Source organism: Podarcis gaigeae, assembly GCF_964106915.1.
Source record: "Podarcis gaigeae genome assembly, chromosome: 13".
NCBI lineage: Eukaryota > Metazoa > Chordata > Lepidosauria > Squamata > Lacertidae > Podarcis > Podarcis gaigeae.
The window spans coordinates 42,100,314-42,113,815 of record NC_139689.1 but is presented as its reverse complement, the minus strand read 5'-3'; the positions used below and the strand labels follow the sequence as shown (position 1 = coordinate 42,113,815).

The 13,502-nt window shown below is 46.5% G+C and overlaps 1 protein-coding gene across 5 annotated transcripts in view; it reads left to right on the top strand.

Moving 5' to 3' along the window:
* The window catches only part of ADAM11 (ADAM metallopeptidase domain 11), a gene marked incomplete at its 3' end in the record, with an annotated part of 77,995 nt that extends 65,447 nt beyond the window's left edge, over positions 1-12,548 (top strand). For 2 of the 5 annotated variants that reach the window (XM_083709299.1, XM_083709298.1), the window contains one exon: positions 1,461-2,289. In XM_083709299.1, the coding sequence (XP_083565425.1) occupies positions 1,461-1,506 (46 nt within the window). Of the gene's footprint in view, positions 1-1,460; positions 2,290-9,301; positions 9,823-11,850 lie in introns of those variants that run through there. The other 3 variants (XR_014557439.1, XM_083709301.1, XM_083709300.1) reach the window with 3 other exon arrangements.
* Between the last annotated feature and the right edge of the window lie 954 nt (positions 12,549-13,502).

The following is a 13,502-nucleotide window of genomic DNA, read 5'->3' as shown; positions in this document are numbered from 1 at the left end:
AAGGGTCACTTGGCGTTTGATCATCTAGACAGGGGCTTAGCTACAGATCAGTATTTGCTTTGGGAGGGTGGGGCTGTTTGGGGGGAAGCAGTTATTCAGCATTGGGGACTGGGGGTTAATGGCAGCATTCAGGAGGCGGGCTGACGGGGGGGCGGGCTGGTGTTGGGGTAAACAAAGAATGTCTTGGGGAGTCACAATCTTCTTCTCTGATCCACACCAGGCTCCCTGTTTGATGTTCTGCATGGACTGACACTTGCATGAGTGAAAGAGGAGTGTCTGAAATAGCAGTGGCATGACTCAAAATACTGGCTTTAAGGAGATTGTGGCTGGAGGGAGGGGATGTTGGCATGGAGGTGGTGTGGGGGACAGTGGAGTCCGGAAACTTGTGGCAGGTGCCATTCTCTACTAAGCACGAGCTGCAGGGACCTCAGAGTTGGCTCCTACAAAGTGAACTGTAACCCACTCAAACCCCCACCCCAAATCTCCCCCACCCACAAAAATAATTGCTGGTATTTGAATGTTGTATGCGCCTGCCTGTCTACACTACTGCATTGGAAAGCAAGGCACAACAGACCCAGCCAAACTGCTGTTCTGGACGCTGGGATGAGGGAGAGAATGGGGAGGGGTGGAACTCCCTCTTGGCCCTCTGGTTTCTAGCTAAAATAGCTGACCACCTTCTTTCCAGGTCTGCAATTTCTCCTCTGGAATTACGAGCATCTTCAAGTCTCTCCCTAACACATTCCTCAGTTATATACCTCTCAAGCGTTTTGAATTGTTCTTTTTCGGAGCTTTTCTTTTTTTAAAGGAGAATATGCCATGAGATGATCAAAATGTGCTTTGAGGAAAGGGTGGTGGTCAAATTTGGATTCTTTCCTTACTAGAACTATGGGGTGAAGGTGGTAAGAAAATGAAAAAGGTGTGCCTCAGCAGAGGGCCCAATAGCATGAGGCTGAAGGAAAGCATAAAACCTTTGCTGTGTGGGAAATCCCCTCTCCTTAATATAGTGTCAGCTTTGACCACATTTCTTCTGTTCTCCAATTGCTACCTGTTTTTAAGATGCTCCTTTAATTTGCTGCTGAGGGCTAGAAACATGCTTTAAGAAGCTCATACCCAATATTAGAAATTCAGCTCAAACATAGACTTTGTACTTGAGGCCCTTGTGCGACTAACTTGTGTGCCGCAGGCGAGATCCCGGCGAATCTGTTCCTCCTTTCTTGGCCTTCCCAAGGCCCTTTTAAAGTTCTGACAGGAGCTACGTCAGCTAAGAAGAATAGTGGTGGTAGATCTCTGCACAAAAGCTGTCCTGGATGGTAAGGAAGATGTTGCATGCGTGGCTGGGTTTTGCATTACCGACCATGGCATGCGGCACGAAGACTTGAGGCAGTTAGGCCAAGGTGAAGTTACCTGCTAACCCCCCGTCCCCCTCTCTCTCTTTCCTTCTCTCTCCTCGGCTTGCAAAGGAACATTCGCAGAGGAAGGTATGATCCGGCTCAGCAGGGCATCTAAACACCACCCCTTGCCGCCACCCGCTTCATCGCTCATCCCCTCCATCCCATCCTCTGCATCGCCTTCATCCCGCACTCCCTGCTTGCAATGATCATGGGGGTGGCTGAACCAGCTCTCTTGCGGAGGCCCCTCTCGACCAAGAAGATCTCATCTGCGCCATCGCTTCTCTCCACGCATCCATCAGTGCCGGCATCAGCAACGCTTTGCTCTCCATTCCTTAGTTAGCTTGCGGGAGGAGGGCCTTTGGGCAATAAGCGAAAGGCATCTGGGCTTCTTCTCCCCGGATTGTAAGGATTCAGCCATCTAAGACAGCAACAGGCCCTTCTCTCAAATATTGGATGATAATGTTGAGGTGCTTGATGTTAACCTTGGCCCTTGGTCTCTAAGGCCCACGTTTTGACATGTTACCTTTTCTTATCTGATGTGGTAAAGTCCCCATGAGAGGATTTTGCCCCCCCCCCCCCCCCGGTTTCACTGTGAGGAGTTCTCATTTTGAGCGGGCCCTCATGGTGAAAGCAGGTATTTATCATGAACTGTGTTTGTTCTGACATGGAAAAAAAGGCTCTACTTTCAGGAAACCCTGTGTTGACCTCTCCACCTCACCATTACATGTAAACCAATCGCTGTATTTTCTGTGCTCCCCCCATTCTGTTAAATGAAAGGATATGCGCCATATTTTAGCACACATACAGGCCCTCACATATTATAACGAGTATTTGCAGCCCTGAGATGTATTAAACCCGCCCAAGAAACCTACAAGATAAACCATTATTCCTGGAGAAACTGAGGCCAAGAGTGCAACTTGACTAAAGCGGTCTGTGAGTAGCATAGATTTAAACCCAGGGGCCCCGAGGCCCAATGCTGAACATCACACACACGTTTTACTACCCATATAGATATCTGTGTTTGTGCATACACACCTGCCCCGAGTATATAATTACCTATGGGATATGGGGACCAAGGCCTTTTGCATGTCCCCCTCCCTCAATACATGAAGCATTCGGTTTGAACTGAGGCCCCCATAACATGTAATGCTCCATTAGTAGTATTTCAGTGGCAGTTTCTGACCCAGAGTAGCCCTGGAGGCTGCAACATTGTGGGAAGGAAACTGCTCAGGTGTTTTCCTGCTCAACATTGCCTCCTGTGCCTCTGGTATGTTTCCACTTGTCGGGGAAATATATCTGGTTATCCTTTCCTTCTGTGTGGCAGAAACAGCCAGGGGAGGGCCATTTTCAATGGGAAAACGGCCAGTTAAGAAGCTCCATTAAGGCAACCCATAAAACTCCTGTTCTCAAGTGGCTGCTTTTTTATAGAGATGAGGTTGGGGGAATGATAAAACCATACAACCGAATTTGCACATGCTATACCTTTCAAGCATATTCTTCCCCTGAAAGAAATCTGGGCACTAGTCTGTTAAGGGTTGCTAGAAATTGTAACTCTGTGAGGGGTAAATTATAGTACTGTACCCAAAATTCTTAAAGGAGGGGAAATGTGCTTCTAGTGTGTTTTAAAGTTAAAGTGTGAATGCAGCCTGTGTTGAGTGCAGCCAGAGTAGAGAGGACACACTCAGGTAATTCCTTGCTGCCATTTTTCGAAAAAGGAACATCTTAACTCACGGGTGCTGGGTTTACTTGTGTGCAGCTGTATGGACATTGGCTGTGAGTTAGCCTAAAGATTCTTTGCATGGCTCGGACGTCTCTGCCTGCTGTGTATAGAATGTAAACCTTATATAAATATGGGTCTTGTCAGGAGCCACACAGTTAGAAAAACATAGAAAAATCGCAACAAAATACACCACCTGGTCCAGCCAGGAGGTCTTTCAGCAGATTCATTTGTAAAGTTGTAGTATGCTATAACTTACCATAGACCTAGATTTAAGCAACAAACAAGGCCCAGTTCTTGCACACAGAAAATAACGTAACATGATCATATTGAATTGCAAGAGGGGACTAATGTGGTTCAATGCCCTCCAAACAAACAAAAAAAGGAAATTTCCTTTCATGTAAAAAACAAAAACAAGTTGTTAGAGGAAGGGCTTGGCTTGAACAGTTAACCCTGACATACTAATATTCCATATGCACTCAAAGGGGTATGGAGCAGTATGCAGAACTGGACCCTAAGTTGCAGTATTCAGGTATTACAAAGACTGATGGCTAAGTGCTCATTAACATTCGCTACCACGGTAGGTGGCAAATTTGGACCTTTGAACATATCACAAAAAGCCAGTGATAGCCAAAGAAGGACTTCTTTTAAATCAGTATGATTACCTCTCCCATTAACATTCACATAGGAACATGCTCTCGCATCTGGCCACTCAGTGATTTCCCTTTCCGAAAACCATGAATATCACTTAGAACCTGGTACCACCCTAATGGGGAGAAGAGATCTGTCCCTGCTGTGTGCTATGAGAGACACATCCATGCTTATCTGCTGCTGTCCGTCCATTGTGTATTATTTTTGTGAATGTGACCTGGCAATCTCCCTTGGCATTCCTCTCATTTCATGGCTTCACTGTTCTTTGGAAGTTTAAAAGAGCCAGGAGTTTGGGAACTAGGGGTGGAGACTGTCCTCTGTGGTTGGAGACTGAGCTGGAACAGATTCACACAAATATTAGGTTGAACAAGGTAATGATGTGATTAAGTGCTTTTTCATTCAGCATAGTAAGGTAAAGGGACCCCTGACCATTAGGTCCAGTTGTGGCCGACTCTGGGGTTGCGGCGCTCATCTCACTTTATTGACCAAGGGAGCCGGCGTACAGCTTCCGGGTCATGTGGCCAGCAGGACTAAGCCGCTTCTGGCGAACCAGAGCAGCGCATGGAAACGCCGTTTACCTTCCTGCTGGAGCGGTACCTATTTATCTACTTGCACTTTGATGTGCTTTCGAACTGCTAGGTTGGCAGGAGCAGGGACCGAGCAACGGGAGCTCACCCCGTTGCGGGGATTCGAACTGCCGACCTTCTGATCAGCAAGTCCTAGGCTCTGTGGTTTAACCCACAGCGCCACCCACGTCCCTTTTCAGCATAGTAAAGAGAGAGGTAAAAAAACCCCACCATGTTATACGTTGTGGCAATGCAGCTCTTGTTTCAACTGCTAGCACCCAGTCATGGAACATGTCAAGTAGTAAAAAGAGGAACGCACCTATGGCCACATGCAAGGTTCATTCCTTTCATAGAATCATAGAGTTGGAAGAATTATATGATTCTATGTCCCCAGCAGTTATCTAGGCCAACCCCTGGCTATGCAAAAATCTCAGCTAAAGCATCCATGACAGGAGGCCATCCAAACACTACTTAAAAACCTCCAAGGAAGGAGAGTTCATAACCTCCCGAGGGAGACCGTACCACTGTGAAACAGCTCTTGCAGTCAAAGTTCTTCCTGAAGTCTAGTCCAAATCTTCTTTCTCGTGACTTGAAGCCATTGGTTCAAATCCTACCCTCAAGAGCAGGAGAAAACAAGCTTGTTCCCTCTTCCACAGCCTATATAAATTTATTTTCTTACATTTTTATCCCACCTTTTTTGCATCATGGAGCCAAAGCATATACACACGAATATAGCACATGCCCAAAGGCACATGTTGGATTATTAAGGAGGACTTTCAGGAAACTTTGAACATGCACATTTTCCCCCGAGGAACCTGTGGGATAATTTGTAGTCATATCACATTGTAAATAAGCTTTATTATTATATGGATATTGAATAGATAACTGCTATCTGCCCTGAGTAGGGTGCTGCCTTTATTATTTGCAGGGCTTCATTAACAGGCAGAAATTCAATAGGTACAGCCTTCAGCACGGAAAGGTGAAACTGCACCTGCAGAACGAACGTCTGCCTGTCATGCCCACCATTAAATGCACAGGAGCCCTGCCAGGCAGTGGTGCATTTGGAACAGGACTTGAGGGTAGAGGTCCAAGGCTAACTCTGCAAAAGGCCCCCAAAATACAGTGGTACCTCGGGTTACATATGCTTCAGGTTACATACGCTTCATGTTACAGACTCCGCTAACCCAGAAATAGTGCTTCAGGTTAAGAACTTTGCTTCAGGATGAGAACAGAAATCGTGCTCCGGCGGTGCGGTGGCAGCAGGAGGCCCCATTAGCTAAAGTGGTGCTTCAGGTTAAGAACAGTTTCACGTTCAGTACGGACCTCCGGAACGAATTAAGTACTTAACCAGAGGTACCACTGTACAGTGAAGCGAAGCACGCTACCATCTAAAGCATGGGTTGGCAAACTAAGGTCCGCAGGCCAGATCAGGCCCAATTGCCTTCTAAATCCAGCCTGCGGACGGTCTGGGAATCACTGTGTGGATCACCAGTGCACACATTCTTTCCCTCTCTTCCTCACACGGCGCCGGCGCCTCTTCCCTCCCTCCTCCTGGCTTCTCCCTGCCCTGCCTAGAGGAGGAAGGGGGCTGGGCTTTGTTGGTGCCAGCCCCTCTCCAGAGCCCTTTTGCGTGCCACTCATCGTCCCCCCGCCGCCAGCCCCTTCTCACAAGATACAGGAGCCACAGTAGGCTGAGTGCCCCTCTTGAGCAGCCACCAGTTAAAGCAGCCCCTCTCCGGAGCCCTTTCGCGCACCGCTTATCATCCCTTGTTCATTCCCCCCCCAACCAAAATATAGTCTGGCCCCCCACAAGGTCTGAGGGACAAGCTCCCTGCTGGAAAAGTTTGAGGACCCCTGATCTAAAGAGCACACACACACACATCCATATGACCGTTAAGCCCAGAGTCTAAGATTACTGCACCACAGCTGCCAGGAAAGAAAAGTGAGCTCCTTATCAATGATTTCTCCTGATCAGAGCAGGCAAAGGGGCGTATGTGAAAGGAGACTGCTCTGTGAGATATGCAGGACTTGGGACATCTAGGGCTTTTAAAATATAATAATCCAAACATGTGTAGGGATTGCAAATCAGATTGTATTTGTCACTTTGGTTACAGTAGCAATGAGTTTTCAATATATTATTTCCCCAACCGCTCCCAAAGTGTGTCTCCATGCTTTTGTGCTATAATTGCTGCACAATATCTCTCTCCTAAATTTAACATTTTGAAAATGTCAAAATTCAGGGCGCAATCGGAGAATGCTGCCTAATTCCCAAAGGAATGAGCTTTATGCGAGTTGCATAGCTGTGGCTGACGGATACAGAATCAATAAAATATGTGAAAGAAAGGTTAACTACGTTTAAAAAAAATGGTATACCAAATTTAGTTTTATAGGGGTACTTTAAAAGCAGAATATGATTATGGACTTAAAACTAAATTTCAAGTTGATGGGTCCACTGCACATAAAATTAGCAGGTGAATCTTTGTCTGCCATGGAGACCAATGCTAGGCAAAGTGTCACCCACATAATTTCTGTGAATCAAAGCAGTGGAATTCACTGCTTTGCACCCTGCGCTTCTAAATCCAACATGCACAACAGAATATTACAAAACAGAAAATTAAAATAATAATTAGGGTGGTGGGTTGTTGGTTTTTTGCAAATTTTAGACATTAAACATTCCCTTGAGAATTTTTTATTCTGTTTAATGCATACTAGCAGCAATAACCCCTTCTATAGAGTTAGAAAATAGATAATTGCACCTATTAGACTGGGACGGCTTAAGAGTAGATGCTTAACAATAAAATCCTATGTTGATTCAGAACTAAGGTATAGATGAATCAATTTCAGTTTCTGTTTATCATTTTCCCAGTCTTAAAAAAACAGTCCAACCCATTTTTGTTTCAGTTAGTGATTTTTTATATCTATAAAAAAAGCTTCCCTCAAAAATTGTCAGAACTTTTGCATGCATTTCTCCTAATAGACACATTTTTTGCAAGTTATTTTGTCTAATGTAATGCTAAATTAGGAAAAAATGCTTGCAGTTTTTTAAATATATGGATTTGATGCATACTTGCCCCCTAATATACACATCTTTTTAGCTGGAGAACTGCGTCACAAAATGTTCAAATTTGGTAGCTCTGCTTCTGTTTGCATAGTTTCTGGACCTGTGAATTAGGGATATTTGCATTAAAATGCAGAGTGAACCAATTTTCATCCCTGAGTCCCTCAAATTCAATGGACTTTTTCTGTTAGAAATGTGTTAACTGCAGTGGTAAATTACTAACAGTTTTAGAATTCTGAAATGGATGTCATTCTCTGGCTTAGGCCCATAATGGGAGAAGCGAAGAATTTCTGTTGTGGCAGAAATCTTGTACCTGGTACAAGATAACTTGATTTCTTCCTATTTCCACAACACCTGCATTGGAAAAAAACAACTTGAGTTTGTAAAATGGCAAATGGCGCTCATGGCAACAGCATTAATAAAAAACCCAAGACAATCCCTTTGTCACCTTTGCCAACCCCTGCCCCCTTATCATGGCAAAATCTAATATTTGCTGGTATCACCAAACCGGCAGAGGAGCCCACTGCCCTGACACTTCCACTATTTTCACTTTCTCCAGCTGTTTTTGGACTACAACTCCCATCATCCCTAGCTAGCAAGACCAGTGGTCAGGGATGATGGGAATTGTAGTCCAAAAACAGCTGGAGACACAAGTTTGGGAAACACTGATCTAAAATGTGTGAGAATTGCCAGAATTAGCATATCCCAGTTAAAGGGCCCAACAAGAGCGCATTACTTGAATTCCCGAAAATCTTGGCACCAGCATTGTGGGTTGGGAAGCAGTGAATAATGAAAACGGCGGTTAGGTGAAGCCCTCGTTGGTGACCCAATGTCAAAAATAGGCCCCCTTTGTACAGGCTGGGTGAGTACCCCCACCCCTATTTATCACAAAGGCATTTCAGAGCATTGCCAGACATTCAAAACGACTTTGGGAGTTCTGTTTCTGTACTGCAAATGTGAATTGTACACGGGTTAGAATGTACATTCAGCTGGAAAATGGCTCCGCTGGCTTTCCATTACATAGTAATGATATTTTTGCAGGCACCCAACTTACACAAGGGTATTCTCTGTGTCAATGTCTGCAGGTCTGCACTGTGACAAGTTGTGGTGTTATGCTTAAGAAGACCAAAGCCAACAGTCTTGTCCTTCCCATCTCTTCTTCCCATCCCAAACATATGAAACAGTGGGACCTAGACTTCAATGTTCAACAAGCACACCACAAACAGGCATCTCTCCAAATCAGTGCAGCTTTGGGTGCAATTGGGGGACGTTGAATAAAAATAAGGGGGAGGAGAAAGCATAAAGAAAGAGAATTTTTTTGAAAAACAATTTGTACATGTTTCATCTGTTGCATAATGATGCTTACTGCCAGGTTGGGCACTGTTGCAGGACAGCGACAACGTCTCCGCTACATCCAGCAATCATGCTGGAGGTGAGGGGTTTTCCTGGGCTTGGGTCAACCCTTTTCAGCTTCACCCAGGCTGTGGGGAAGTGGAGAGCTGTGAAACAACAATAACAGGACCAATTCTATCCTGTCAAATCCCTTCTTGCCCCTAACCTTTGCTGGAAACTCCTTCTCTTCTCACTCATGAGGTTGCAGCTAGAGGAATGATGCTGGGGAAATGGATCGCAGCTTGCCTGCCTAGTTGGTCAATGGAAGGTAAGCTGCGACACTGGCCTCACCCCTTCGATTAAAGAAGGTAGATTTCCACGGGTCGCTGAGTAATTTTTTTCTGTAAAAGTGGCGGTAGGTTTGGGAACCTCCGCTCCAGATGCTTCAGTCATGTACCAATGAATGAGAGGGGACACATCTGGCTCTTTTAACCTTGCTGAGGAATCACTGCCATTACTTCAATCTTGCATTCCTTTACTGCTCCACATTGCCACTAAAATTACCCCCCTTGCTTCTGTGTTTCAGGTCGGGAGGGGCTTAGCCCCAGCTCATAACCCTGATCTTTGTGCTGCTGCTCTGGGTCTGTATACTCACCATGGGGTGGGGAGGAAGGTAAAAAACCCCTCCTTTCCTCTTCCTGGTCAGCAGATAACCAACATCCCAAGCCACCAGGTCTTCCATTGCCTCCTGGACGGACATGGGCAGGAGAAGCGCCTTCCTTTGGAGGGGCAACGTGCACTCCACTGCCTCGCACTGTGGGAGCAGCTCCCCACGGATGACCCTTGCCGAGGGCACCATGTCACGACTTCTCGCGACCTTTCCTGGGGAAAAGGGCCAGAAAAGGGATGCTACTTCACAGGTCTACAAGCGTGCCTCACTTTGCTAATCCCACCAAGGAATGTACCATGTTGAATCCACCAAAAAGCCACGCAACATGGGGGCACAGCAATGCTCCTCTCCTCAGCTAGTTCTGTGCCTGGAAGACGCACTGCTCTCTTTCCCGTGGAGTGGAAATCGAGCATTTGGGGTGTGTGAGGACAGTTGGAGTGTGTTTTCTTCCACACGTTTTCACATGTATGAATGCCACGGTAGTCCTGATATTCTCTGCCCCCCTTTTTTTTGGTTCCTGGAGAGGTGCTTCCCACAGCAACACAAAACTGCTCCTAGGTGGACTAGGAGGCTAGATCCCTTTTTGATCTTTTTATTGTCCACAAGCTCACCACCAGAGGTGCCAGGTTGTCCCCAAGATGGCGGAGTGGGGGCGTTGCCTGCATGTGATGTTGGAGAGAAATAAGTGTCTACTTTTAATTCTGTTCCACTCAGCAGAAGGAGCAGGTGGGGTTCCAAAACTCAACAGGGCTGGCTCACCACATTGCCATAAAAAGGGAACCGCCCATTCAGTTTGGAGCCTAAATTTACTTCAGATGTTGTTGGACTACAGTTCATAATCATTGGCCATGCTCGCTGGCACCCATGGGAGCTGAAGTCCAGCAATAGCTGAGGGGGCACAGGGTCCCCAACCCTAGTAGAAAGGAAGTTACTGCAGCTGTAGAGTGCTCACACTCAAATGCCTCTCTCTTTATAAACCGGGATTGATATGCTAAACCCTCCCAGTTGAAAATTACAGCCCTATTAAGAAGAGAATAGTAACTCGTGGAGGCTAATAATCCTCTACAGTTCTCTGCAAAGATCCCTCCCTCCAACAGCAGGCAGAAAAGGCTGCTAACACCTGCAACAGGTTCAGAATAAGCCCTGGCCTTCCCTGAGATGGTGTCTGGGTTGTACCATGGCAGGTGGGCTCTTGCGTGAGGATGGGCTGCTCCCCCTGCAGTTTTAAATATCTTCCAACAATACTTCCCTGATCTGATTTGGGGGTCCATAAAAAAAAAAAACTGTGGGAACTCTAAATGTGGATCTCTCACCATTTCATCTAATTTGGCCAGTCTTGGGCAGGAACTATCTGACCTCCTAGCCATATGCCAGACCACTCTCATGCTGGTCTCTCAGTAGGGCCTTTTCAGATTTCAGTAGGGGTGAGGAAGAGGTAGGGGTGAGGAAGAGAATAAGAGGGATGAGATTCAGCAGGATCCAGATCCCGACTCTTGAATGCTTTCAAGGCTACATTGCTAAAACCAACAAGCGTCTGTGTAAGAGTAAATACGGGGAAGCCCAACTGGGCCTTCTACCAAATGGGACACCTCTCCTCCTGGCTTGTACAACGGTTGACCCACTCAGCCATTTTCCTCATCGGAAGAAGCAGGATTTCTGAATGGTACTATAAGGGAACTGAATAGTCAGCTGTCTTTGGAGCTGGGGGCTTGGGTGTGGCTATATGGAGCCAATATTCTTGCGGAACAAAGGCCCCCTGTGCCATCTTGCTGCCTGGACGCTTACAATGGCAAGGCGTTCCTATCAGACATAATTGATGCACTCCACGCTTACCCCTGTCTCCTTGTACTCCTTCCTTATCCTCCTTCCTTTCCTATTTGAGCAGCACAGCTTTATGAAATAGGAATGCTGGGCAGTGAAACAATAACAGGACCAATTCTATCCTGTCAAATCCCTTCATGCCCCTAACTTTTGTTGGAAACTCCTTCCCTTCTCATTCATGAGGTTACAGCTAGAGGAATGATACTGGGATTTGTAGCTTCCTTTGTCCCCACTGAGAGGACTGACTGTTGGCACACTAAAATCCAAAAACAGGTAAGGTGTTCTTCTTACGGGACCAAAGGTGGTCAATCTTAGGAGCAGGCAAGTTTTCGGGTCACAAAGAATGTTTTGTCAGACTGTGTGATTTTGGGGACCTGAGCATTGTTTGGGCATCTCTAACTGTTCTGTTGTGAAATGATCTGGGCTCAGGGTTTGAGGGTTGCGCTATTGGTGGGTGAGTGACTGTGTGTGTGTGTGTGTGTGTGTGTGTGTGTGTGTGAGAGAGAGAGAGAGAGAGAGAGAGAGATATTATGAATGTGTGCTTCAACATGAGTGAGTGAGTGAGTGAGTGAGTGAGTGAGTGTAAGCAAGCTGTAGCATTTGGTGCAATGGGCAACTTGAACCCTCTTTTAACCTTCGCACAGTAGCAAGGATCAAGGCTCCTAAAACTTCAAAGACAGCGCAGTGAGGAAGAAGAGGAGCAAAGGTGGCATCGCAAACGAAGAGCACAACCATGGAGGGAGCTCGCTCTGTGCTGCGCTCACCTTGGACCCCTGCCATCTCCCAGCACACTCTCCGACTCGTGGGCACCTCGGACTGTGATTTCCTTTGCACATGAGTTGTGTGTATATGTATATATATCTATGATCTGCTCTGCCTCCCTCCCTCAGGGTGGGTAGCCTTGTCTGTATATCGTGATGTGCCCAAAGATTAACTAAAACGCCACTTCAGGGCATTCATGTAGATACACATTAGACGTTCACTGCACACGCTGAATGTTGAAGGCTGGGCAAGTGGGTTGGCTTCCAAACCCATCGATGGGACAATTCTGGGACTTCCGCTCAGGCAGATGCTAACAGCTGGATGCAAGGCCTTCTCCTTTTGTGTACCCCGCTACGCTGCGCACATACCTGCCAATGTTTGCTAAGTTTGAAAGAGTGCAATCTACTCTTGCTCCTGACCTTTAGAAAATCTGGCCAATAATAAAAGCAGGGCCAATATTTTAAGATTTGAATTCCTGCAGAATTCTGTTAATCCTAATGTATACTATGAGGAAAAACACTAAAATGCATCCAACTGCCATATCTTAAGACTGAAAAGTAAAGTCTTTCTTTTTGTTCAACTCTTAGCGTCTCTTTGACTTGTGCCGGATATGCTGTGAAGTTTAACTTGTTTGTCTAAAGTTCACTTGCAGTGGGAGCATCATGGGTTTGAACTAGTTATGAGAGTCCTGTTTAAGGTAAAGGTAAAGGGACCTTTACCTTTATTGGCTGAGGGAGCCGGCATACAGCTTCCGGGTCATGTGGCCAGCATGACTAAACTACTTCTGGCGAACCAGAGCAGCGCACGGAAATGCCGTTTACCTCCCCGCCGGAGTGGTACCTATTTATCTACTTGCACTTTGACGTGCTTTCGAACTGCTAGGTGGGCAGGAGCAGGGACCAAGCAACGGGAGCTCACCCTGTCACGGGGATTCGAACTGCCGACATTCTGATCAGCAAGTCCTAGGCCCTGTGGTTTAACCCACAGCGCCACCTGTTTAGCTTAGCCTAATTGGCTTGTCCAAGAGAAGAGCTCTTTTCAAAGAGCATTGATCCAGGAACTCTGGTCCTGCAAATTGTACTGTATTTGTCTCAAATTGCAGTGGGATATATTAGCTAATGGAACGCCCTTGTTAATTGTGTAGGTTATCTCTGTCTATCTCCGAATAAGTCTGCATAGGGCTGGCCCCCGCCCCTTCCAGTAGTTAATTTCTAACGCAAGAGGTGCTGGGGCTCAAGCTGGACATCACATATTTTGACTGAGTACCCTTTCTGTTTAATTCACAAATGTGGGAAGGGCAGTGGCGTAGCGTGGGTTGTCAGCACCCGGGGCAAGGCAAGTAATTTGCGCCCCCTAACCCTAACCCCCAGATGTTGCGCCCGGTGCGGCCGGCCCCCCCTGCACCCCCCACGCTATGCCACTGGGGAAGGGTGATCAAAGCTGCAGAGCACTGCTCTGTGACTGGTCTTCTTAAATGACATCTCATGAGTCAGAGCTGAGCCCTGGAATTTATAAACAAAAACCAGGTTCTGGG